Genomic DNA, 24,942 nt, shown 5'->3' with positions numbered 1-24,942 from the left:
ATTTTAAAAATATTATTTTTATTTTTTAAGGATTTCTTTATTATTTAAAAAAAATAATTTATGAATTCTTTATATTTCTTTCATAACTTCTTTTAAATTTACTTTAGATTCATTAAAATTTGATTAGAATTATTGAAATTTACTTAAAGTTTATTTAAGATTTTATTAAATTTGATAGAATTATTATTGCATTTCTACTTATCTTCCATAGCTAAGTATTTCGTGTATTCTTAAGCAAGAATATACATAATATGACAATGTGTTATACTTTTTGGTAGCTTGTTGTACAACCTAATAATGTGATACATATATAGAAAACTTTTTTTACAATTTAAGACATATATCTTACAAATTGAATACATATCAAAGGTCTTATAGAATATTGCTACAAAACTTTTAATTAAACAGTATATATGAAGGCAAAAGTGAAGCCTTCTTCATTCTTGTCTATTCTTTTCTAGTCCTTAGTCTTGTTTCAAGTCTTTATAGTCTTCTTGTCTTTAATAATAGCCATTCTAGTTTAATATTATACCATGTTTGAATGATTCTTTAGTCTTCTTTATTAATATAAGACTTTATTGAACTTTTAATTTTCTAAGATTCATATCCTTGATAGTTTTATAAGAGTGTTAGCTCGTTATTCTTGTTTTGTATTAGAAGTGAGTGAATTACCTCACTTTTATTATTATATTTTGAAGGTTGTAGACTACATACCTTTAAACTCACTTTTAGTTTTTTAACACTGATTTTTTTCTTAAAGAAAGTAGAATATCTTGGAAAATTTTATTTGATATTAGAAGTTATTAATAACCTTCTTCTAATTTGACTATTATATTTTTTTAATTTATTTACAAAAGAAAAAATTAGGGTTACTATCTTTCATAAAAGTGATAATAGATTTGTAACTACTACAAATCTTTATAAGTTTGTTAATATTCTAAAGATAGAAATCTCATGTATCTCTAATATCAATCATAGAGATAGTATTTTGATACCTATAGAAGAGGTCAACAATGAAATTTAAAGTCTACATCAAAAAATTGTGCAATTGAGAGAAACAAGTAATTCAAGCTTAGAACTAAATCAAAGAAGTTTTATTATTCTAAATATAAGAGAAGCAAAAATAAGTATTTCCAAAAATTTTGATGGAATAAGATCAAAATTTTGAAGATTTATACAACAAGTAAAGTTTTATCAAAAGTTACATCTTTTTCAATACCCTAATGGATTTACTTAAGTTGGATTCATTGATGCACTTCTCTTTGGGAGTGTTTTTTTGGTTTATACCCTTAAAAAAGAAAGATCAATATCTTATATATAACTTGAATTTATTTTTAAAAGTGTTTATAGCTAATTTTTTAAAAAATAATCAAAAAAATGTAGCAAAAAATAAAACTTGTATTTTTATAATAAGAATCATATTCAACTACTATGTATATTAGAAAATTCTAAAATCTTGATTGCAATGTAGATTAAAATGAAAAAAATCTTATCAATCAATTTTAATATGAGATAAAAGATAATATTAAAAATTTATTATTGACAATACCAATAATAAAATTGAACCTTTATTTGAATAGATTCATTAAAAGAATTTATTACTCAAGCCATTGTATGCAATAATTGATTCTTTAAAAGATGCTAAGAATAAAGATTTGATTAAAGAAGTACAAATCAAGTCATGGCAACAACTTCTAAGTTCATAGAAGTTTATTCATTAAGATTAGAACCTACACAAATCGATACAATACATTTTAAGCCTCTTATTGAACAAGAAAAAATCTCAATATTAAAAAAAATATATATATACTTCTATTATAAAGAATCTAAATATTAAAATTATATAATATTATCTAAAAAAATATATACATAATTACAAAATAAAGAGAAGAATTGTTAAAGAAGAAGTATCAAAAAACAAGTTTCTCTAGCTACAATAGAGACTGTGTAGCTAGAATCTTGCATATCACCTAATAAAGGTTCAATTTTAACCTTAGATCTTTTACTTTATTTATAATAGAAGTTTAATTGAGATAAAAAAATCACAAAGTCTTTGCTTTGTTAGATTTAGGTGCTTCAACTTGTTTTATAAGTAAAGCCTTTAAAAAATAAAAAAAACCAAGAAATATCTTTAATCAAAAAAAATAAACATGTCCTTATATAATTCATAGATAGTTGTTTGTTGTCCTTTGGAAATGTTATCCATAAAACAATTTCTTTAGATATAGCAACTAAAGATCATATGTCAAGGATATAAATCTTAAAGAAAAAAAAATCTTCAATACACTTTTATGTCACTCAAAAAGACTAAAAAATCACTCAAAGATGATAATATATTGAATTAGGATAGCTAATGGCAAAGATAAGAACACTAGAAATTCTTTAATACATACTAGATTAAATGCTTCTTGTAGATCTATTTTAGACTAGAACTTGTCTTTTAGACTTATAAATACTTTAATTTTTTTAAAATTTTATAAATTATTTATTTTATAAATTAATAAATAATTTTATCTCATATTAATTATATAATATTTTTATTATCAAAAAAATTATAAGGTGCGGTTTTAATATAAATAACTATAAGTAATAGACCTCATCTAACTTATTATTTTAAATCTTTCCATCCACAATTAGTTATAAGATCTACTATACAAAAATATCTAATTATTATAAATTCAATTCAAGAATGGTATTATTATCTAAGATTTAATTTTAATCTAATTTTAATTTATATTTTACAAGAAAATGAAGTATTTTATATCATTTGGTGTTTTTAATTATTACCAAGCATGTTAGAGCATGTCTTTGTTATAATTTGTATTTGAAACTACATAACGTCTTAGAAATCAACAAAGCTTCTAAACTCCTTCTATAAACATTCTTATCTAATTTTAGAGAAGAAGAAGAAGAAGAAGAAGAAGAAAAAAAAAAAAAAAAAAAAAAAAAAAAAAAAAAACTCACATAATCAACAAAAAATCGTCTTTTTGAAACAAATAATGATTATATCTTAAAGTTATTAGATAAATAAGTCTAATTGAAACTACTTCTTTTGATAAATTTTATTCAAATATGTTTAATTTTTTTTTATTTTCTATATAAAAGAAATATTTATAATAATTTTAATAGATTTGATATTATTAAATGTCCATTGAAAATTAATCATATATTTCAAAAGATAATAAAAAATCATATATATTTCAAGTTTGACATGACTTTCTAACAATAAGTTATTTTTTATACAAAAAAACTTTGGACCTTCTTTCAAGAGATTTTTAGTGATTATAAATGTAGAAAGTTATCAAAGCATTAGTTTTATTTTGTTAAACTTGTTTTTAACAAAAATATCATATCATCTATCATCAAAATTTCTTCAATCTCTAATTATTTTAAAATAACATTGATCACCTATTTTACTATATTTTATAATAGATTTTTTTAGTATCATTTTTTTATAAACATATTTTTAAAATGGAGGATCATTAAAATAAAATAATATATTTTGTGTCTCATATAAATAAAATTATTAATATATATATATATATATATATATATATGACATTATTAACACTACATTCTTAATTGATATTGTCACATCCCACTTGACCTTCTTTTAGACAACTAGTTAATAATATGTCTCTTTCTTTTGTGCATTATTTTCTTTTATTGCTTTAAAAAATGATAGTAGTTGAGAGAGACAATGTATATTTTATTTTTTTTAAAAGAAAAAAAAGAAAAAAAGAAAAAAAAAATAAGCTATTTTTGAAAAAATATAACATTTGTCCCAAAAATTGTTTAAGTCAAAATTTTGTTTATTTTATTTTATTTATTTGGCTACCAAATAAAATAAAATAAATATATTTTTTATTTTTTTTAAAATCAATATCAAAAATAATTATTAGATTGCCAAATATGCCATAAGTATAGAAGTGCACTTTTTAGTCAATTTAAGTTATGTGCAAGTCATATAATATGTAACAATATCAATTGGAGATGGAGCATTAATGATTCTATATTTATAATATAGATTTTAAAGTGATGTTATATTAAATTAAAAAACCTTAATCTATTCTAATTTTTTAGATAATATTTTAATATACTAAAAATTATTATTATTATTTTTTAATTTATTTTCTTTAAAGCAATAAATAAATAGATTATAAAAATCAAGTATTAGCATAGTATTTTTTTTTGTACTATCAATTATCATTAAGAAAAGATAATAACTTTCTTACCATTAGAGGAATTTTTATATTAAAATTATAATACATAAATCTATTACCATGTTGTGTTAATTATAATTATTATCAATAATTTGAAACATTGATAGAAATTTTGAATCTACTATAGTATAAAAATATATTAGAATATAGTAGCGCAAATATAATACTAGTGAATATACATAGAAACCATCTAAATATCTCACAAATGCTTCAAGTCTTATTTTTATATGACATGAATAATTGTCATAAAAACCAATGCCTAACTATTGACAATAATTTGGTATACAACAAGAAAAAACAAAGTCAAATATTAATTCTTATATTTTTTTTGCAAGATAAATAATCAACATTCAATAGATTGATTTTTAGAGTTTTTATTTTTAAATATTAAATTGAGGCACTTAGATTATCTCAATATTCACAATGTCAATATCAAAATAAAGATTCTTAATAAAAAAGTATATTTTTTAAAAATTAGACATGTGCTTCCTTAAATATATAGTGACATACAATATGTATCATATTATAATTTTTAAAAACAATTCAAATCTTAACAATACTATATGAAGTGGATACTACACTTTATAGCATTCAAAGTGTAATAATTATATATATATATATATATATATATATATATAGAACTTCTACAATAATTATATAATTGGATGGTATTTTAGCCTTAGTACAAAACAAGAAATCTATTAACCACCTTTGTATAAAACATGGATCAAAACAAATATTTTGTACAATTTTCTATTATCAATATATTCTTGCACTTATATTGTAAAAAATATTTGTATAGCTTGTTAATGTATAATGAATGTTTTTTTTATTAGAAATTAAGGTACATACCAACAAAAATCTTTAATTAAAATAAATCAAATAAATATCTAAATTTTATTCAATATAAAATACCATCTTTTATTTTATTATATTATTTTACTATGCAATATTATATATATAATTATTTTTATATTTTAAATATATTATTTTTTTATTAATTTAAAAAAATGTGTATTTTAACATCAAAAATACTTTCAAATTATATATTCATTATTATGGACTATCTAATTATTTATCATATAATTTTCAAGTTGTGTATTAAATCAGATATAATAAGTATGTTAGTGGTATTTTATCATTACTAAACTAGTTTTAAATTAAATATTTCCATAATTATAATAAAAACTATCGTCATCATCATCCAAGTACATTTATTTTAGTAAACAAATAGATTTTATAGTGGTAATTCGTGACATATGTATATTGTACAATTTTTTAAAAAATATTCTGATATAATAAAATATGTTCTATTATGTAGTTATATTAAAAATATATATATAATACTAATTATATATATATATATATATATGCATTTTTGTAAAATTAATAAAATATTTACTAACTAGTTGTGGAACACTTAAAAGTAAATATATTGTATGTTTGATGTACGAAGCCTAACTATCCATTGATTTTTAAATTTTTCTTTATCTACTGATATTGCCAATTGGTATTTATATGCTCTCAAAGACATCACCTTCATATTCTCTCTCTCCTCTCATATATATATACACATAGAAACTAAACAGAATATCAAACAAATGGTATTAAAAGGAAAGAAGATAAAATAAACAAACAAACGGAGTTGGATTCCAAAGCACAAAACCCAAAATAAGCAAGAAGAAGAAAGGGTGTTAGGTGAATTCTTAGCGTATTTTGGGTACACAAAATAAAATCTAATAAATTATTAATTGATGAGCTTTAATGTGGGCATGTGTGCGAACCAAGCTCACAATTGGAGCCATTTCCAAGTTGGCAACATGCCATTGTGGCCACAGTTACAGATATTAGTATGGAATGCAAAAATAGAGTAATTATGATCTTATCCTGTCAAGTGGTAGGAAAAAAGCTCCAGGTTTCATCGTTTCGAAAAGACAAGAACAGCTTTTCCTCCTTTGGAACCGAATGCCCCAGTGAGGGGCCACTTGGAGCACTGTTTTAAAGCATTTTAATTGCTTTTTGTTTCCTTTGTTATTACCTACACTGTTGTCCTAGTTTCAATTATTGATGGCAGTGGAACTTATAAAATTTGTGTATTACAATTAGGCTGTTGTTTCGTGTCTATGCATGCACAACAACTGTTTTTCTTCATCATTGGATATTGTTATTAAAGTGAATGGCGATGCATCTATTAGTCAAATTTTTTAGTTGGCTTTAATGAGAAAATTGTGAAGTTCACACTGATGTGTGTTTACAGTATGTAAACAAAGAGTGAGCAACGTTTGTAAATCACATGTTGAATCCTAGACAATATTTTTCCAATGTTTAGCATTTAACATTCAATTTTATTTGTTTATGCACAGATCATGTATGACTAAAATTACAATCACTTCGAATTTCATGTTTAGATTAAGTCAGTTTAAACAGTAGAATATACACAATTAAGACACTTCTAGAAGTCAAGTGGTGGGATCTAGGATCTGAAGATTGATTGTTTTATATTCATGGCACTTAGTAAAGTTACATAATGTTATATTATATTTTAGTAAGTATGAACATTTAAAAACTATATTTAGAAATCCCCAGATTAATCAATTCAATTTCAGCTGAATATCCTGCGTAGGAGCCAATTTTAGATGCAAGTGGGGGAAAAAAGATTGTTGAACCTAAACTGCTAGATTAACGTCAGTCGAAACTGCACTTTCTCCAGATGAGTAGACTGCATTTTGGTTTAGGAGCAGGGTTTTAATAATGCTTCCTAATGTCTTCGTTGTCACGATTTGAAAATTTGACTTTCGTAGGCTTTCGCGTTTCAGTGTGAGGAGTCGCACTCACTGCACGTAGGGAGAGCTTGATATATCAAATATGCAGATAAATTTCAGCAGTGTACATGGATCGGACTTTGTCTGTAGTGCCTGGGATTCGCATTGGCATCCTGGCTTACTGAATTTCTCAAAAAGGAAATGGAATAAGAAATAGAAATGAATATGATATTAGAACGTAGGGCCGCTGGCATTAATAGAATCTCTGACTGCCCCTTATGCCAAGCAATCATCATCCGCACCGTTTTCCAAGACTGAAAGGGAACAAAATGTGAAAAATAAAAGAACAAGTCCATGACTAATAATCTATGGGGGACGCGAAATCAGGTTTCCAAGTTCCGAGTATTGCAGTAAAGTAACTAGTCACTGAAGTGGTCGATATCTTGCCGGGATTGAGGGTCCACATGGGCGGAGGACCCAGCGTTCTGTAAGACTCCGTGGTTATACTCGCTGTGAATTTGGAAACGGTGTCACCAGCAACCGACACGTGAATACATCAAGTTTAGTAAATGATGTTGGCCTCCATTGGCTCAATGCAGACGCACATCCTGCAGAACTGCAATGCCCCCCTGCCCTGATGTGATCAAACATCCGATTGTGAAGGAGTGTTGATGTTCAGGAAGCAGCTGTCGTCGAATTATCAGACGGCGCTTTACCTCGATCGTCCCCTCCCGACAGTCCAGCCCAACGTTTATTTCCTTATGTCGCTTGCTTGTGGTTGCGAACTATCGACGTAAGCTGGTCTGCGGAACGTGCAAGCGGAGTTGGTATCAGTCAGACGTGTGTGAAGGATACTTAGAACGACAAAGATCGGAACGTGGGGCTGGATTACTGCAGAAGGCCGAGCAGTAGACAGTTAGGTTGGTTTTTGCGGTGTTGGTACGTTCTATGGTAGTAGGAGGGTGGAACATGGAGATGTTTTCATCAAAGTTGGCTTTAAATCGGGAGATTTTGTAGTCGTAGGTTGAAAGATCAGTTTTGGTGGCTTTTTTACAGGCGGAGGAGTGAAGTTGAGGATGGGGAGGTTTGGATTAGACCAGGATAGAATATTTTTACGCAGCTAGATGTTTTAGAAAGCTGTTGCTCAGAAACTACACCTTGGGAATGTGGACCGGTGTTGATATCAGGGTTTGGCACAGGTTCAGCGAGAAGGTATCGATTAAATCAAATCATTCATGCACAGGAATCAGCTTCATCTTCTGTAGGGAAAAAAGCAACTTGATGTATAGGTCATGTGCACGACTGAATCTTAAATTCTTACCGGCGCGGACGATAATGATTTAGACCGTGTTTTTGGAACTGGCACCGTTGTTGTGAGGCACACTCGGAGGTAATGTTTCTTCAGCAGGTTTTTTAAAAGAATTGGGTTCAGGTCGTGAGCGTTTTCCCCTTTTTCGACTCTATGTCGTGGAAGCGCTGGCGACAGCAACATGGTTCAGTTCTTCTACTGGACGATCGATGATGTCATTCTACTAAACACGTTAGGTCAACCTTCAATATGATGCGGATGGCTGATGCCGAAGACGGAAAGATAATGGAGCGTACTATCAGTGAGAGATGGAATTCTCGGAAAGCATTGCTCCCCTCATGGCACAAAACGTCGGGCAGTTGCGGAGGCTCTTGCATGAGGAACAAGCCTTTGCGTGTATTGTGCGTGGTGCTTGGGTGGATCCTTGCTTGTGGCGTCGGAACCATACTGTGGAAGAGCTCTTTGGATTCCATGCATAAAGAGTTCTATCTCAAATGTGAAAATCGGAAGGAGGTGAGTCTATTCAATCACTGCAATTTCACAAACCGTTGCTCACTAGTTCATCTGATGCACTTCATTCGAATGAGGGTTTGGAATGGGGAATCATTTATGAGTTCCCTGGAAGGTTTTGAAAAGGATGTGGGTTGTATCTTCTTCCAGATACTGAAGTCCGAGGTGGAGAACAATCTGAACGCTTCCTTTGTAAGCATAGGTCTGGTGGCGAGTCTGCCAGATCTCGACGACACCGTATGGCGCAAATTCACTCATCAAACCCTGTTTCTCCGTCCCAACGTAAAGAGATTACTGTACATGGAACGAGTGTTGAACAAAGACCGTGCCGCTTTTGAGAAGAAATGGAACGGGACCATCGGCTACTTAGTCGGCAATGTTGTTCATCCGAGGGGTAACGACTCAGAATACTCGCCAATCATCCACGAAAAGAGTGACTTGCAACATGCTCTTGTGGACCCTGCACACTATCCTGTATTTGCGTCAGCTATCCATGCCGCAAGAGATACGGGTCTGTTCACTCTCTGGTTAGCAACCGGAGACCCTTCCTCATGGCAAATGGGAGCTTATCTTGCGTACTACGGGCCGGGTAAGGAAGGATCCTCATTTGCTACCATTGAAGAGCGGAGGGCTGCTTGTCTTGGATACGTGGGGACTGTGCTGAACGTTTCGGAAATATTTGCACGCCTTCTTTCGAGGTGAGCTACGGATCTCTGAAAGAGTGACTTAAATTGGTTTTTTTTTTTTTTTTTTTTTTTTTTTTTATGTTTCTTCCCAATTGTACTGTTGTTTAGGATTTTGGGGTTGTGACCTTTTTTAAGGTGCTCCTAAGTGTTCGGACTTGCTGTCATAACTTGCGGTAACGTTAACAGGTTCATAGACGATGTGGACATGGACGTGGTATTTGTCTACCTTGTGGATCCACAGGCGACACTCTTTTACAATTGCAGCAATACAGCGGTTCCTTGTGTAGTGGCTCTCTATGATCCGGCAAGAAGGAGCAGAGACGGCAAGCCTGTGGCTTCTGTGAATTGGGATTATGGCACACTGATGTTTCAGTTGCGTTGTCTGCCCAAGCACAACTCGAAGTTGATAGCTCTCCGGAATATCATAGCATGGCCCCTCCTTATGTCTGTGGTGGTCCTATTTTTCTCCATCATCGTTTTCCTTGTGCTAAGAAGAATGCAAGCCATCGAGAAAGATGTGAGCATTATAGAGAAAATGAATGTCGACCTCAAGGCTGCCAAAGTGGCTGCTGAAGCTGCCGATAAAGCAAAATCAAGCTTTTTGGCAACAGTATCTCACGAAATCAGGTGAACCATAGTGTAATTTTTGTGAGATTTGAAACACGCAAGAAGATTTTTTGCAAAGCAGTTTAGTTCGGTTTCATCTCTGTGGGCGTTTTTGTGTAGGGTTAATGCTTTAGATGGAACATTTTCAGCTGGGATTTCTCGGTAGCCATGAATGTGTTCTCTGTTTTGCAGTTTGTGACATTATTAACTGTGGGCGATTGTGGTTTTTGGATGCAGGACTCCTATGAATGGAGTAATTGGAATGACTAATTTGCTAATGGGAACGGATTTGAGTTCTCAACAACTCGATTATGTCAAAGTTGCTCAATCAAGTGGAAATGCGCTCATGTAAATCACTCTAACTTTATGGTTGTTGCTGTATAACAAGAATGTGAATCAAGTATTTGGAGATGTCTTTCTGGCGAAATTGTGCGACTTAGAATGGAGTTAATGGGCATAGCATTCACTTGGAAGTATCAGCAGATGGGTTGTCCCTTAAATCCAATGTTACGCTGAACGTGTTGTGGTGCTTCGTGTAGTGCGCTCATCAACGACGTTCTGGACTTGTCTAAGATTGAGGCTGGAAAGATGGAACTGGAATCTGTTTCTTTCAACCTCCGTAAGGAAGTCGATAGTGTCTTTACTCTTTTTGACGAGAAACTTCAACAAAAAAAGCTCGAGGTGTTCATGCTCGTCCACGAGGCTGTGCCAACTTGCGTAACGGGTGACCCTGGCCGATTCCGTCAGGTATTGTATTTGATTGGTTTGTTTCTCCATCCATTCAAGTTTTTGAAATTTCCGAAATCATCATGCGAAGGTCATGATACTGCAAGATATGTGCTTTCTTTTACTCACACCTTGATATGACTGTTTATGTTTGGTGCAGATTCTGGTGAATCTTGTCAGTAATGCCTTGAAGGTAAGCACTGTTCAGACCTTCCTGTGTTTTATATGTCGCTTAGACTTGGATACCATACGTTATCAGCTAAGTCTGACTCATCTCCTTGGGCATTGAAAAGGGTTTAGGGCACTGATACTACGATCTTCACGTTGCAGTTTACTAAGGAGGGCAGTATTCTGGTTTCTGTTCGCGTGATGGACCCTCATTCGGAAGCTGATGATCAAGACTACCCGTCTTCTGATTCAGTTTACATACTAGATCCAGCTCAAAAAGCGTCCGGATCCATACAGATGTCCCAGATGGTACCTAACGCGAGCCCTAAGAAGAGCTATAATTACCCACAAATCGAAGGCGTGAAAAGAGATGAGTCAGATTTGGCAAGGGGTAATACTGCTCCAAGGCTAAGTATGCATCCTGGAGACGAGGCAAACACCAGAGAAGCCGTGGCAGCGTGGAGGGCGTGGAAATTGACAACGATTTCAGGCAGAAATGCATGCAAGCCGCCAAAGAATTTCACAGTGATAGTTTCTGTTGAAGACACAGGTGATTGTCCATGAAAGTGACTTTGGTTGGTTGGAACAATGATCTTGTTTGCGTGATAATTGAGTTTTTTTTTTCGATTGGCTCCATTTCGATAATTTTAGTTCTTTTTATTCTTGTTATATTTTTCCAGGTATAGGAATCCCACTTCACTTGCAGAATCGTTTGTTCCAACCCTTTTCGCAAGCTGATAGCAGCACCTCAAGGGAATATGGCGGTACTGGCATTGGCTTGTCTATATGTCAGGTAAATTCGTCTCATGTGAATATAAACTGTTCCTCGCTTTCTTTTAACATTTCGCTTCTATAGTACATGTGTCGTTAGACTCGAGTAATATTGTGTATGTTCAATTTCTTAGGCTATTAAGGTCTGTAAATCACCATGTCTTTTGAGATGTGTTAAATCAACCCTGTGGTGCAGAAATTAGTGAAGCTCATGAATGGGGCTCTAACCGTAAAGAGCAAGCCGGGAGAAGGCAGTGTGTTTGAATTTACTCTTCCTTTATCTGTTCCGGAGGAATCTGGTGATAAGCTGAGTTGTTGCGTTAAGGCCTCCCCAGAAGATAAAACGAAGCTTAGAGGAATGCATGTGGCTCTTGTTGATAGCAACATCGTCCGACAGGTAATATTTCATTCCTTTTGTGAAGATGGGAACACCAAGTTTCTGAGAGTTAACCAATAACATTTTTCTTAACAAGAAATAGAATGGCGCAGGAACGGTGTGAATCTAAAACTTGATGATGGTATTTGCATTTGTTGATTGATTACGGACGTCGATGAGGCTATGCTGAAAAAACATGTGCGGTACTGCAGGAAGTTACAGCTAGCTATCTGCGGTGTCTAGGCATTTGCATTGATTCGTTTACAGAGGACGTGCCAACTACCTTACAATTTTTACAGAGGTATGAAAGTGCTTACTTGTGAGGTCGTCATAACTTTTGTTACTTGGCTTTACGCGAAACACCTTTAAGTTCAAATCTCCAGTAGATTTGACTGGATAAGAGCTTGAATGTGCAGGGAGGAAAAAACGAAGGTACATGCAGTCGTTGTTGATCTAAAAGGATTACCTCACGAAGACATTCTGGAGTTGACCCGTTCAATACGCAACATACCTAGTTTGAAGGCCCTCCCTATGCTGGCTCTCTCGATGGGCCTAACGCCTACAGGGGAGATCGAACTTAAGGAAACTGGGATTTCTCACATTATCAGAAAGCCACTTCGGTATACAACCCTTGCTGCCGTTTTGTTAGAAACGATTGGAATACCAGCTAGGGCCCCCATGAAGAAAATCAATTTGAATGCCATTATGCTGAGTGGCAGAAGGCTTTTGGTGGTAAGTAATCCCATGTTTATATACCATTCTTTACACAATGGGTTATCTGATTTTTCTGCAACGTTATGTTCAAGCCGTATCTGAATGCCTGTGGTGCTTGACCACAGCTTACTGATCCTTTTGTTTTAAATGCCCAGGTGGATGACAACATGGTCAACAGAAGAGTAGCATCTTCAATGCTTACACGATATGGTGCAATAGTCTCGACTGTGAATGGCGGCGTGGAAGCTGTGAATGCTGTTAAGAACCAGAAAATAGGGAAGGAATTCGATTTAGTATTGATGGATATTCAGATGCCAGAGGTATATGGGCTGTTGAGCCTTTTGGTTTTCATTAATTTCTCTTCAAGTCCTCCAGTTCCATCATTTAGAAACGTCATGTGACATGAGCGCAGTTTGCTTCTTTACTATCTTTTGGGCCTTCAATAACTTGAGGGTTTGGACTGGCAGATGGACGGGTGGGAAGCTACGCGTCGGATACGACGATGGGAACTGGATTGTTGCAAGTTATGTTTGAACACTTGCGAGGACTTCTGCCCTCATCATCGGCTCCCTGTTGTTGCTGTGACTGCGGATGTTGTCGTGCAAACTCGTTCGATGTGCTTCGCCGCAGGGATGGACGACTACATAACGAAGGTAAACATTGGCCGTAAACTAAATGAACGACCTAAGCCTCGACAGACGATATACATCTACAAATCCAGTGTTTTTGTTTGATTCGTAACTGAGTCGAAGATGACCATTACTAATTCAGCTTTCAATTTTGTGGAACTGACAACAATATCTTCTCGCTTTTGTCTCTGGTAGCCACTGGATCAGAAACAACTGCACGCTTTGCTGGACCGATTCCTGAAGCAAGACTTAGTGAATGCACCTCTGGCAACCAAAACTGGACCAGTTTGCGCTACGCCAGTCTGTACCACGCCGAATTGTTGTCAATGAGACTGTTTATTTGACGTATTCCCTTGTGGGTTCATCGAGATTGACCGATGGTTTAGTAAAACCACTGGTTCCAAGGTTTGGTGATTCACATCTGGTGAAGTGTTAGGGAATCTGGTGTTACTTGTAATGTTTGTCTCTAACCTGGACTTCCAATGTACAGTGATGCACTAAGCCTTGAAGCATTGTTGAAGAGTTTTGTACAGTGGTGGATATCGCTAGAGGTAGCCGAATTCATTGCCAGTGGTTGACGTTTGCAAGATCACAGCTCACTCTTGTAACAAAACACAGGAGTTCTGTTTTCGAATGTTCAAGCTACTGATGTAAACGAAGAGGATGTTCTTTTTGATACAATCGACATTCTTTGTAAGCTGAAATTTAGTCAATTTTAGTTAAAAAGAGATTGGAACTGAAACAGCAATTATATAGCAGATCAAGCTGTAGATTAGCAATTTAGTGTATCCACTATTGGTTAAGGCACCTCGGATATGGCTTGGGAAAAAATTTCTGTTAAAACCATGGTATGAGTTTCAGTTGCAAGTTAGTTGTTAAGGTAACTGTTGATTTTTCTTTGACCATATTCATGATTGGCTTGTGTTCATATTCATATGTAGAATATATGCTTGATATGATAATACTGACGATACATTGTGCCCACCTTTTTAAAAAATATATAAGTATTTAAAACTTTTAATAATCAACATTGTTGCAGAAAGTCCATGGAATTCTATCGTATCTTCTACCTCGTGAGGTTTATATGGCTCTGAATAAATATTAAAATGCATTCAATTGGTTAGGAATACATAATCCCTATACTTTCGAGCTTTTGATTGTCCTAACCTTTAATTTATTCCACATTACTCTTAAAATTAAACAAATTTAGAAACTATGGCCTCTAATGCTCATTCGATTTCATTTTTCTTCCAATATTTTGCTAAAAAGATTACTTTTCGGAGTATTGTAACTGAATATATTGGATTTTATTACAAATAAATGTTATACATGTATTTTAGTATACAATTAATATCTTGATTAGAACTGAAGAATCAAATTAAATAAACAATAAATCAAGGGTTACGCTCTGCCTATAAGTATTTGTATTCCAATGCAGAAAAGTGTGAACTCAACTCCAAACTAAAAACATGAATAGAGGCAGCATGGAAAAGGTGCAAATGAGGTGTGGCACATCAGGAGAGTGGGAGGTGAGAAGGGGCCACAAAGTGTGAATTGGTTGTGAGTGTTCATAGGAGAACATGCTTTCTCACATGGAGTTCTAAGTATATGGTTCTTCAAAGTGTTGAGGAAAACGCAGCGGTGACTTACAGGGATAGTTAGTCTCGGTATCCTTCTGGGTTGGAACGGAGAACAACTCACTCATGGCGTGTGAACTTGAAGCGGGCTGCGGGGGCAGGGAAGGGTAGAGCCTCCCTCCCTCCGCTGTCGCTCTGCTGGGCTGCGGTGGTTTCGTGGCCGCAGCGAAGCAGAGTTGTGCGAGATGCTGCAGGGAGGGAGGACACATTGACGCGACGGAGAAAAGGCGAGTGCGATGCGGTGAGCGTGGATCGAACACGCGACCTTCAGATCTTCAGTCTGACGCTCTCCCAACTGAGCTATCCCCGCATGTGTTTTCGCCCGGGTTCGAACCGGAGACCTTCAGTGTGTTAGACTGATGTGATAACCAACTACACCACGAAAACTGCATCAGGACACACCTGCCGCAGCGGTCGCGCCCGGACCCGCTCGCCATGATGACCGAAGGCGGCTGCCCGGGTTAACCTCGTTTTCCCGCAAGCACTCCAGCGACATTGGGCCGCGATCCCTTCGCATCTGTGACTCCAAGGCTCACTGCGCACCCTCCAAGTGCCCACCTGAACAGTAGTATTTATTGCCAGCGGGCTCCACCACCCTCCTCCAGAGACGGAGGGAAGCCTGCCTCACCCTCACACACAACCCCAATCCCAACTCCAGCTCCCATGAATTCTCATCTCCTCACTTCACTCCCATGAACAATGGGAGCTCATCTCTAGTCCTTGATTTATTGTTTGTTTAAATTCCAAATTCTCCACCTAGAAGTATTTGTATTTGTATTCTCCAGCAGATCCTTACTGACTCCACTCCGAAGGCACCAATAGCTTCTTATTAGGCATCGTTTCTACCAGTTTTGAAAGGCCCAGCACATTTAAGTTCGATCGAGCTGCCGCTTGCGAGATCTTTGTCTTCAGGTGGTTCTTGGAGGTTCCAGGCTTCGAATTTCCGTGCTTGCAATAGTGGCAAAAATATGTCACATAATTGCACACGTTATCTGCATTCCTCGACTTTCGCTTTCTCTCGGTTTAAAAAAAAAATCCCTCTCGCTCGCTCGCTCTCTCTCTCTCTCTCTCTCTCTCTCTCTCTCTCTCTCGAAACTCCAATAAAATTATGCTATGCTAAAACAAAAATTAGGGATTACCGAAGTTGAAAGTGAAAAACCGTCGAACCTCTTTATTTGTCCAAGCCATAAGGTGCAGAATCCAGGACACACACCTTTCACAGATGGAATGAGGAGAATCGGGAATGGAAGCAGCTGCAGCTTCGCTCAATTGGCCAGGGCGGGTGCGCCGAGAGTTCATACGCATGCATAGTTAAAAGTTATTCTTCTTTCACAGTATTGGCATTTTTAACAAAACAATGTTACGGGCAACTGGAGGATGCCACACCCTTTGAATTTTAGGGCAATGAAAGTACCATCCCGGTGATACAGCAAAACTGATCCACCCCACTAAGCTTGAATGGGACTATAAACAAGTAACGTCACAAAGCGGGTGAATTATCATAAAGCAGGCACGATAAAGAAACTGTGTACGACTTGGAAAAGATGATTGCCATTTGAGTCAAGCAATTCATATCATGACAAAGCTTTTAGGGCAAATGAAAAAGAAAAGAAAAAGAAAAAGAAAACCCCCCCTCTTCGGCATTCGCTTAACTGCATCGAAATGCAAATTAGTATTCGATAGGCCGCTTCGAGCGTTGTCGGCCGCCTAAAAATCACAAGCGTTGGTCTCCACACCGCATCCACGTTAGGCTCCGATTAAGGAGCTGGGCAGAGTCTTGTACAACATTTGCAGCAGTTGCCAGCTAGATCGATCAATCTATGTTCAGCTCAAAGCTCATCTAAATCGATCACACTACATTGAGTAGCTGGCGGTTTCTGGCCCTCACTTGGAAGGCTATCCTTGATAAAAACGTATACCAACGATGCTCTTTGCAATTGGGGTGGAGTCACTAAAGCACGTAAAGCACGAATTGTTTGCCTGCAGCAAACGATCCTCTTCCAAGTTAACATATTCATGTTGTGGATTTCTGGGTCCTTCGATGGATGTGATGCTCAGAATTGCAAAGAGTGTAGGGAGCTGAACGTTTGGTGCAACGCGGCGACGGCCTCATCGACCTTTAAGCGGCAATGGAGACTGATTTGCACATGGAACGAGTGTAAGACAGTGTGGTGCACGCCAGACAGACAGAGGGGTAGGTCTCCGTGAATCGCGGAAGGCGCAGCGCTGCCAGATCCGAATTTACCGAGATCCCTCAAATGTGATCGCAACTCAAAGACTGATACAGTATGATTGCCAGCATTGCATTCTACGTCTCTTGGAGCGTATAGTGAACTAGATTCTGTGAATTTTAGTTAAAATGGAGCAGTTTCGAGTAGTTGGCGGGGTAAGAGCGCAGGATAGTAGTGACAATGTAGTTGTCCTCAAATTTGTTGCGAGACCAAACAATCACAGTGTAGACAATTCAGAGGATACCAGCTCACCGAGATATTTTTAACGTAGCCGCACACTGCAGTACCAACCAAGCATGGGGAATGCCGAGAGCAAGAAATCAAAACGCACAAGAGGCGCCGACAAACCCAAAGCTTGGCGAACACCACCAAATACGGAGCAAAAATTCCACAAGTGAGCATGGAGCAAGACACATCCTAAAACCAGGTAACATCTAAACCAACTCGTGTGTCTGAAACAGTTACAAAAGTCAATCCAGTGTCTCTGATACTTGACAACATTATACCAACAATCAGCTCAACTCAGGACGAGCAGGCTCACACAACCTTCAAACTCCAAGGCCATAACACTGTCATACACATCATAGAATCTTTTCCTAATGGCGGGGAGTCAGACTAGGATATCTTTCAATTACTTGATCCAGAGTCCAAATCTTTACCCAAAATATAGTAATACTTCCAAAAACCATTAGAATTTTAAGACTAGACATAGAAGACAATACTAAACATGACCACACCCTAATGTATAGCAGCTTTATAACACAATGCAATAGATGCTACTCATACAAGAGCAACACCATAGATTGTAATATACTTCAATGACCAGTTGCAAAACAATTCATATATTTAGAAAAAAATCAAACTACCTCATCATACAACTCAAATACAACTCCTACCAACAACAGCCTTGACCCTAATTCTCAAGGTATATCAACAACTCCAAGGTCAAAACACTAGTCCAGACACTACACACTTATGGGATTCATGTGACAACTTATCAAATACAACTCTTAGAACAAAGTCACATCTTTGGTGCAAGAATGAACTCTCAACTATCATACAATACACATCCACCATTCTTTTTGGATGGCTCTTGAATAGAAATTCCAGCTATAGGATATGACATTTTTACTAGCAATACTACTTATAATAATAATAATAATAATAATAAACAATAATGGAAAATATATGATTCCATTATTTTTACATACTACTTCATTGCCAATCACTTTTTATTTAACATATCATCAAATGAAGATCCAATAGACACTAAAGAGAGCATGCAACTATCTAGTCAATAATACCATACTTCAATTGTGTCCTAAATTTATTATCAAAAACAAAGATATGAACCATCTATGCAGTTGATAAGAGACACAATGGATGTATGAATGGCTATGCTCTATAGATCTATCTATACTTTGTATAATTGTTGTTCATATTGATTATAATAATATAATGTTTTCACTCAAAGCTGACTATAGGTATATTTGGCATATGATTCTCCAATATATTAATCAATAAATTCATATACAACCTTTTTTAGATGCCACAACCTAAAAGGTAGGCAAACAAGGTAGTTGGTTCTTTTGTGATACTATACCCTCATGCAATCTATCCCAAGTCTTTATCATCCTAATGGTTATATTTGAAGCAAAAATCTAATAAATTCTATTCATATATGAAGAGTCTACCAACAACTAGATAGAGAGCTCTTAGAGATGATAAAACTGCTTGTTCTTGCAACTCTAAACATTTAGAGCTTTGGCCATGAACAAGTTGGCATCTTAAAATAATGCAAGATCAAGAATTTTTTTGAAAGAACTATACCTAAGCTTGACATCAACTTCATTCAAGAATACAAATTTTTACCATACAAATGTAAAAAATGGACACAATAATTCAATTTTTGCAACAATATCATCATCTAGAGCAAAGATTATTCTCAACATCTAGAAATTCTTTTATTGGAGGAGTTGGCATCCTCTTCTTTAAGAATATGGCTACATAAGTTAGCAACCATGGAATAATAGACCTTGAAAAAGTGCAATTTTTAACTTTTCAATTATCATGTTGTCAAGGATATAAATCCTAAAAAAAAAAAAAAAAACACAAAAATCCTCAATGCATTCTTGTATCACTCAAAAAGACTAAAAAATCACTCAAAGATAGTAATATATTAAATTAGAGTGGTGATTGCCAAAGACAAGAAGATTAGAAAGACTTGAACAAGATTAAAGACTAAAAAGACATTGATAAGAGTAAAGAAGGATTCATTCTTGCTTCTACACAAACTATCTAATTAAGTGTTATATTGCAATGTTCTATAAGACTTCCAACACATGTTGACTTTATAAGATACATATCTATCAAGGACAAGAACTCAATGAAAGTAAATAAATAAGTGAGATTTTTTCAAAGAAATATAATAAAATAGAAATAATGAAGTATGTATATTAAAAAAAATAAAATAAATATTATCAAAAAAATAAAAATAAATATAGACTCTTGAAACTAAACTAGAAGCAAAAAAAGAGTTGATGAGAGTAAAGAAGGCTTCACTCTTGCTTCTCTATATACTATCTACTTAAGAGTTATATGGCGACATTCTAAAAGTCATCCAAAATGTATTGACTTTGCATGATATATATCTTAACTTGCAAGATAAGTTTTTTATATAGATGTCAGATAATTAGTTTGTTCTATAAGATATCAATATATGTGGTACATGATTAACTTATTGACAAAATTTGTAACCTATCAATCAGTTATAAACACATATAAAGTCAAAACAATATTTATGAAGCTTCTAAGAAGCTTTTCTAAAAAATATTATGAAATTAATCTACTTCTATCTATTCAATTATCTAGATAAGAATTACAATAAATGTATGTCCATGTTATTATTCCTCTTTCTAGGAATAAGTTCCATAAGGAGTGGTGATCACATATTGAAGAAGATTAAGATATAGCAAATTGTATTTTTCATGTAATTTGATCTTTGTTTTCTTTAAAGATAGTTGATAAGTCCTTTTAGCCATCAATAACGTCTCATTTTGAGGTGAGAGACTATCCTATTTTTTTAAATCATTATTGAAGTCTTTGTAACTTCTTTCAAATAAAATATTTGTAACACTAGCACAACTTGTTTATATTTCTAATAAAATCACTAGATATTGAGACTCTCTTTTTAAGTCATAATATCAAACCAATTGTATATTGTCATTTATTTGACGAAGTACATGTTGTTCTTCAAGCTTCACTCTTCCATCCATATATACTCTCTAACTAAGAGTTATGTGGCGATATTCTATAAGACCTTCAACATGTTTTGAGTTTGCTAGCCACATATATTAACTTGTAAGGCAAGTTATCTATATATGTTCCATATAGTTAGTTTATTCTATAAGCTACTACATGAAGTTAACTTGTTCTACAAGCTACTACATGAAGTTATCTTGTTCTACAAGCTGCTAACACATGATTAACTTATTGGCCAAGTTTTTATTCTACAAATACATCTAAAGTCAAAACCGCATCTATGAAGTTTTTAGAAAGCTTCTCTAGAAGACTTTATAAAATTAATCTATATTTACATACTTCTACCTAATCATATAAATAAATATTGAGATAAATGTATATATCCATGATATTACTCTCCCTTCTAGAGACGAGTTCTATAAAGAGCAGTCATCATCTTTCATAGATCTTTATAATTCTTCATTTTGGTTTTGATGGATGTTGTTGATGAAAAGCTTTGACCTTCTTTGTTGTATTTGTAAGATTCTTTATTTGCTCCTATGTGTATTTACTAATATTATATCCATGCCAACAAACAAAATATTATAATCTATTTTGATACCGCCTTTAATCTAAGACTTTTTCTATCTGGAACTCTTGATTATTATCCACTTCTATAGGAAGAAGTGACATTTGTCTTTTTCTCAAGATATTCACTATCTTATATGGCTCAAGAAGAGATATATGAAATATAGAATAGATCTTCATAGACTCTAGTAGATATAATCGATAAGCAATAGGATTGATTTGTTCACAAATAGGAAAAGATTCTAGCCTACAATAGTCCAACTTATCACAAGGACGAGTAGTCTTGATACTACGATGAAGTAACCATACCTTGTCACTTACATTGAATTGTGGTTGCTTTTTGTAATAGGCATCCGCATAGGTCTTTTATCGTTCTTGATCTTCTTTTAATTGTATCTTCATTGTTATGTGTAGCTTTGACAAATGATTTGTTAAATCTTCCGTTGTAGGATTATTAATTTTTGAAAAGTCAAAAGTATCAAGTGGCGGATGATAACCATAATTGATAAAAAAAGATATTTGCTAAATAGAAGAATGTACCAAATTATTGTATGCAAACTCTGCCACTGGCAAAAGAGTTATTCAATCATCTTGATGGAAGTTGATAGTATACCTCAAATACTACTATAGAACTTAATTCACTCATTTTATTTGTTAATCACTTTGATAATAAGAAGCCAAAGAAAGCTTTATATCTATCTTTAGAATTTTAAATAGGATTCTCTAAAATCTTGATATAAATTGAGTTCCTTCATTTGATATAATATTCTTTAGCAATCCATGATAGTGATAGATATTGTCAATGAAAAGCTTGGCTGTTTCTTTACTTGAAATAGATTTTGTACATGATACAAAATATGCCATTTTGATGGATTAATCTACGATTATGAATATAGAATCATATAAACTTGAATTTGGAAGATCTATAATAAAATCCATAGAAATAAAAGACCATACTTATTTAGGAATAGACAATAGTTAGAGAAGTCCATAGATCGATGATAAGGAATTTTTGATCTTGAACAAATATTACATGACTAGACAAAGTCTTTAACCACCTTTCACATTTGCGGCTACTAAGAATCTCTACATATAAGCTCTAAAGTCTTGTTGTATCCAAAATATCCTACTGGTAGAAATTCATGACGTGCTTAGAAAACACTTAAACGTGCTTCTTTTTTTGGAACATATAGGCGTCATTTGAAATAGAAAAGGTTGTTTTTTGAAGCCAAACTTTGAAACATCATGAGACTTAAAAGAATGATTCTTGATATCATAAATAAGAAGATCAAAGGACATACTTATTTGAATTTATTTGACAATGGTCGAATCAACAATCAATGTTGATTTCATTGTTCAAAGTTTAAAATACTCTTGCTTTAAGAGAATTCTTCTTTGTTGATTAAAAGATTTTTCTTTTTCTTTTGGTGTAAGATAAGAGCATTTAGAAAGAACATCTGATAAACTTTGTTGTTTTTTAGATTAATATATGATCTTCAAATCAAAACTTAATAATGACATACTCGAACAAGCTTAGCGACAATTCAAAACATGTACTGACATGAAATACTCAAGATTCTTATGATTTGTATATGTTGTGACTGTACTTGAAGCGCCTTTTAGATAATGATATCATTCTTCAAATGAATCCAAAATTACAAAAAGTTCTTTATTGGGGATCTCATAATTAATCTCGACTACTGAAAATTTCTTAGAATGGAAAGCTATTAGATGGAATTTATCATCTGTTTCTATTTATGACAATATTACATCCAAAGCAAAGTCTGATGCATCTATTTCCATAAAGAATGCTTTAGAAAATTTGACACAATACAAAATTAGTGCAGAAATAAATTCCTTCTTCAAAGCAACAAATGATGTTTTGGCTTCTTTATTCCATTCAAGTTTGTCTTTACAATTCAAACATATGAATGAAGCTACAACTTGAAAAAAGTTCTTGATAAAGATTTGATAATAATTGAAAAAGCTCAAAAAGCATTGCACATTTCTTACTGTTCTTCAGATCTTCCAATCTATGATAGTTTGGACCTTCTTTGGATTCATTATAAGGCCTTCATTGAAAATGATGTATTCCAAAAAGTTAACTTGAATACACACTTTTCTATCTTCCAATATAATCGTGCATCTCTTAGTTTTTATAACACAAAACAAACATAAACTTCATGCTCTTCTATGTTTTTAGAATAGATTAAAATATTGTCTAAATAACAGACAACAAAATCATCAAGAAATTTACAAAAGACATCATTCATTAAATATTAGAAAGTAATTAATGTATTCATGAATTCAAAAGACATGATATTATATTCAAAATATCCATACCTATTTCGAAAAGCAATCTTCTATTCATCTCTTCCTTTGATGTGGATCAAGTTATATGTTCATCATAGATCTATTTTTGTATAGATCTTTGCTTGATTTAGTTGATGAAGAAGTCTTAAAATCAAAGGTAGATGATACCTATTCTTGATGGTGATCTTCTTAAGTCCTCAATAATTCACACACATCCATAGAGATCTATTTTTTTTTCTTTACAAACAAGATAGAAGGGCCAGCTAAAGATTTAGAATGGCGTATAAAATTCTTAGCCAAATTCTCATCAATATATTCTTTGAATGCAGCCAATTCATTCAGTGATAGGCTATAGATTGGTTCAAATAGTGGTTGAATTTTTTTTTGAAGATCAATAGTAAAATCATAAAGATGATGCTCCGGAAGAATATTTAGATTTTTTTTAAAAAAAATGTCTTGAAAATCTTGATATTGGCTAGGAATACTACTTGATGTCTTCTCACCATTAACAACATGGCATGCATATCAAACGTTGGCCCTTCATTTGCAACATGCATGAAAGCTTTTACACCTACCAATAATGATTTGGATGTACTAAACTTATAGATTTCTACTTGCCTAGTAGGACCTTGGATTAAATTATGGAAAAAATCAAGATCATAAGAAATCCAATTTATCTAAGGGTTTTATCTTTCTAACCACAATAATTCCAAAATGATTGAATTGAAAGGAGACTTAAATATTACTAAACTATTGTGACAACTAGTTGTTACTTCTATAAGAAGAGTTTTATGTGTAACATCTCTAGAAGATAATGAAAATCCATCTATTACTTCTACATGCATAAGTTTGATTTTTTTAAGTAAGGATATATCTTGTTTTTTGATAAAGTCTTCATGTACAAAACAAGCTAAGGCTCTTGAATCTAATAAGGCTAAGACTTTGTGATTTTTTGGTCCTAAATAGACTTCTATTCTAAAATAAGATAAAAAATCAGAGGGAAGAATAGGACCTTTGCTAGATATTACACATGATTTCAGCCACATGGTCTCTATTGTAGTTGGAGCAGCTCGTTTTCTAATACATTATCTTCTTTGGCAATTGTGCTTCTCATTTTGTAATTACATTGTTTCTTTATATAAGGTTGAATAATATGTTTAATTTCTCCATAATATAAGCATAAATCTTTTAGATGTTGTCGACTCTTTTCCTGTTTTGTGAGGGATTTAAAACATATTGTATCAATCTGTATTGGTTCTGATTTTAATAAATAAGTTTATAAAAACTTGAGAGCTGCCATTATTATTTGATTTGTTCTTTTGCAACCATATTTTTTGTTCTTGACATTTTTAAAATAATCAATTGTCATATGTAATCGCTTGAGCAATAAATTATTCTAAAGATTTTAACTTTGGCATTGTCAATAATAAGTTTTTGAGATTACCCTTCATCT

General features: G+C 33.5%; 1 protein-coding gene and 2 non-coding genes across 3 annotated transcripts; 1 reads left to right on the top strand and 2 right to left on the bottom strand.

Moving 5' to 3' along the window:
• Positions 1-7,517: 7,517 nt before the first annotated feature.
• Positions 7,518-14,364, top strand: LOC112275183 (putative histidine kinase 6). The gene is made up of 14 exons (XM_024505301.3): positions 7,518-8,807; positions 8,955-9,502; positions 9,677-10,117; positions 10,334-10,444; positions 10,636-10,843; positions 10,983-11,015; positions 11,153-11,540; positions 11,671-11,783; positions 11,958-12,158; positions 12,350-12,438; positions 12,554-12,869; positions 13,007-13,171; positions 13,319-13,504; positions 13,676-14,364. The coding sequence occupies exons 1-14, from the start codon at positions 8,544-8,546 to the stop codon at positions 13,808-13,810; spliced, it is 3,198 nt and encodes a 1,065-aa protein (XP_024361069.1). The 5' UTR covers positions 7,518-8,543; the 3' UTR covers positions 13,811-14,364.
• A 990-nt stretch (positions 14,365-15,354) lies between these two features.
• TRNAF-GAA (transfer RNA phenylalanine (anticodon GAA)) lies at positions 15,355-15,427 on the bottom strand. Its single transcript has one exon. It is a non-coding gene; the product is annotated as a tRNA-Phe (tRNA).
• Positions 15,428-15,430: 3 nt separating this feature from the next.
• TRNAV-AAC (transfer RNA valine (anticodon AAC)) lies at positions 15,431-15,504 on the bottom strand. The gene has a single exon. It is a non-coding gene; the product is annotated as a tRNA-Val (tRNA).
• Between the last annotated feature and the right edge of the window lie 9,438 nt (positions 15,505-24,942).

This window comes from Physcomitrium patens, chromosome 22 (assembly GCF_059467195.1).
Source record: "Physcomitrium patens ecotype Gransden chromosome 22, ASM5946719v1, whole genome shotgun sequence".
Taxonomy (NCBI): Eukaryota; Viridiplantae; Streptophyta; class Bryopsida; order Funariales; family Funariaceae; genus Physcomitrium; species Physcomitrium patens.
The sequence above is the reverse complement of the archived record's forward strand: the minus strand, read 5'-3'. Positions and strand labels throughout refer to the sequence as shown.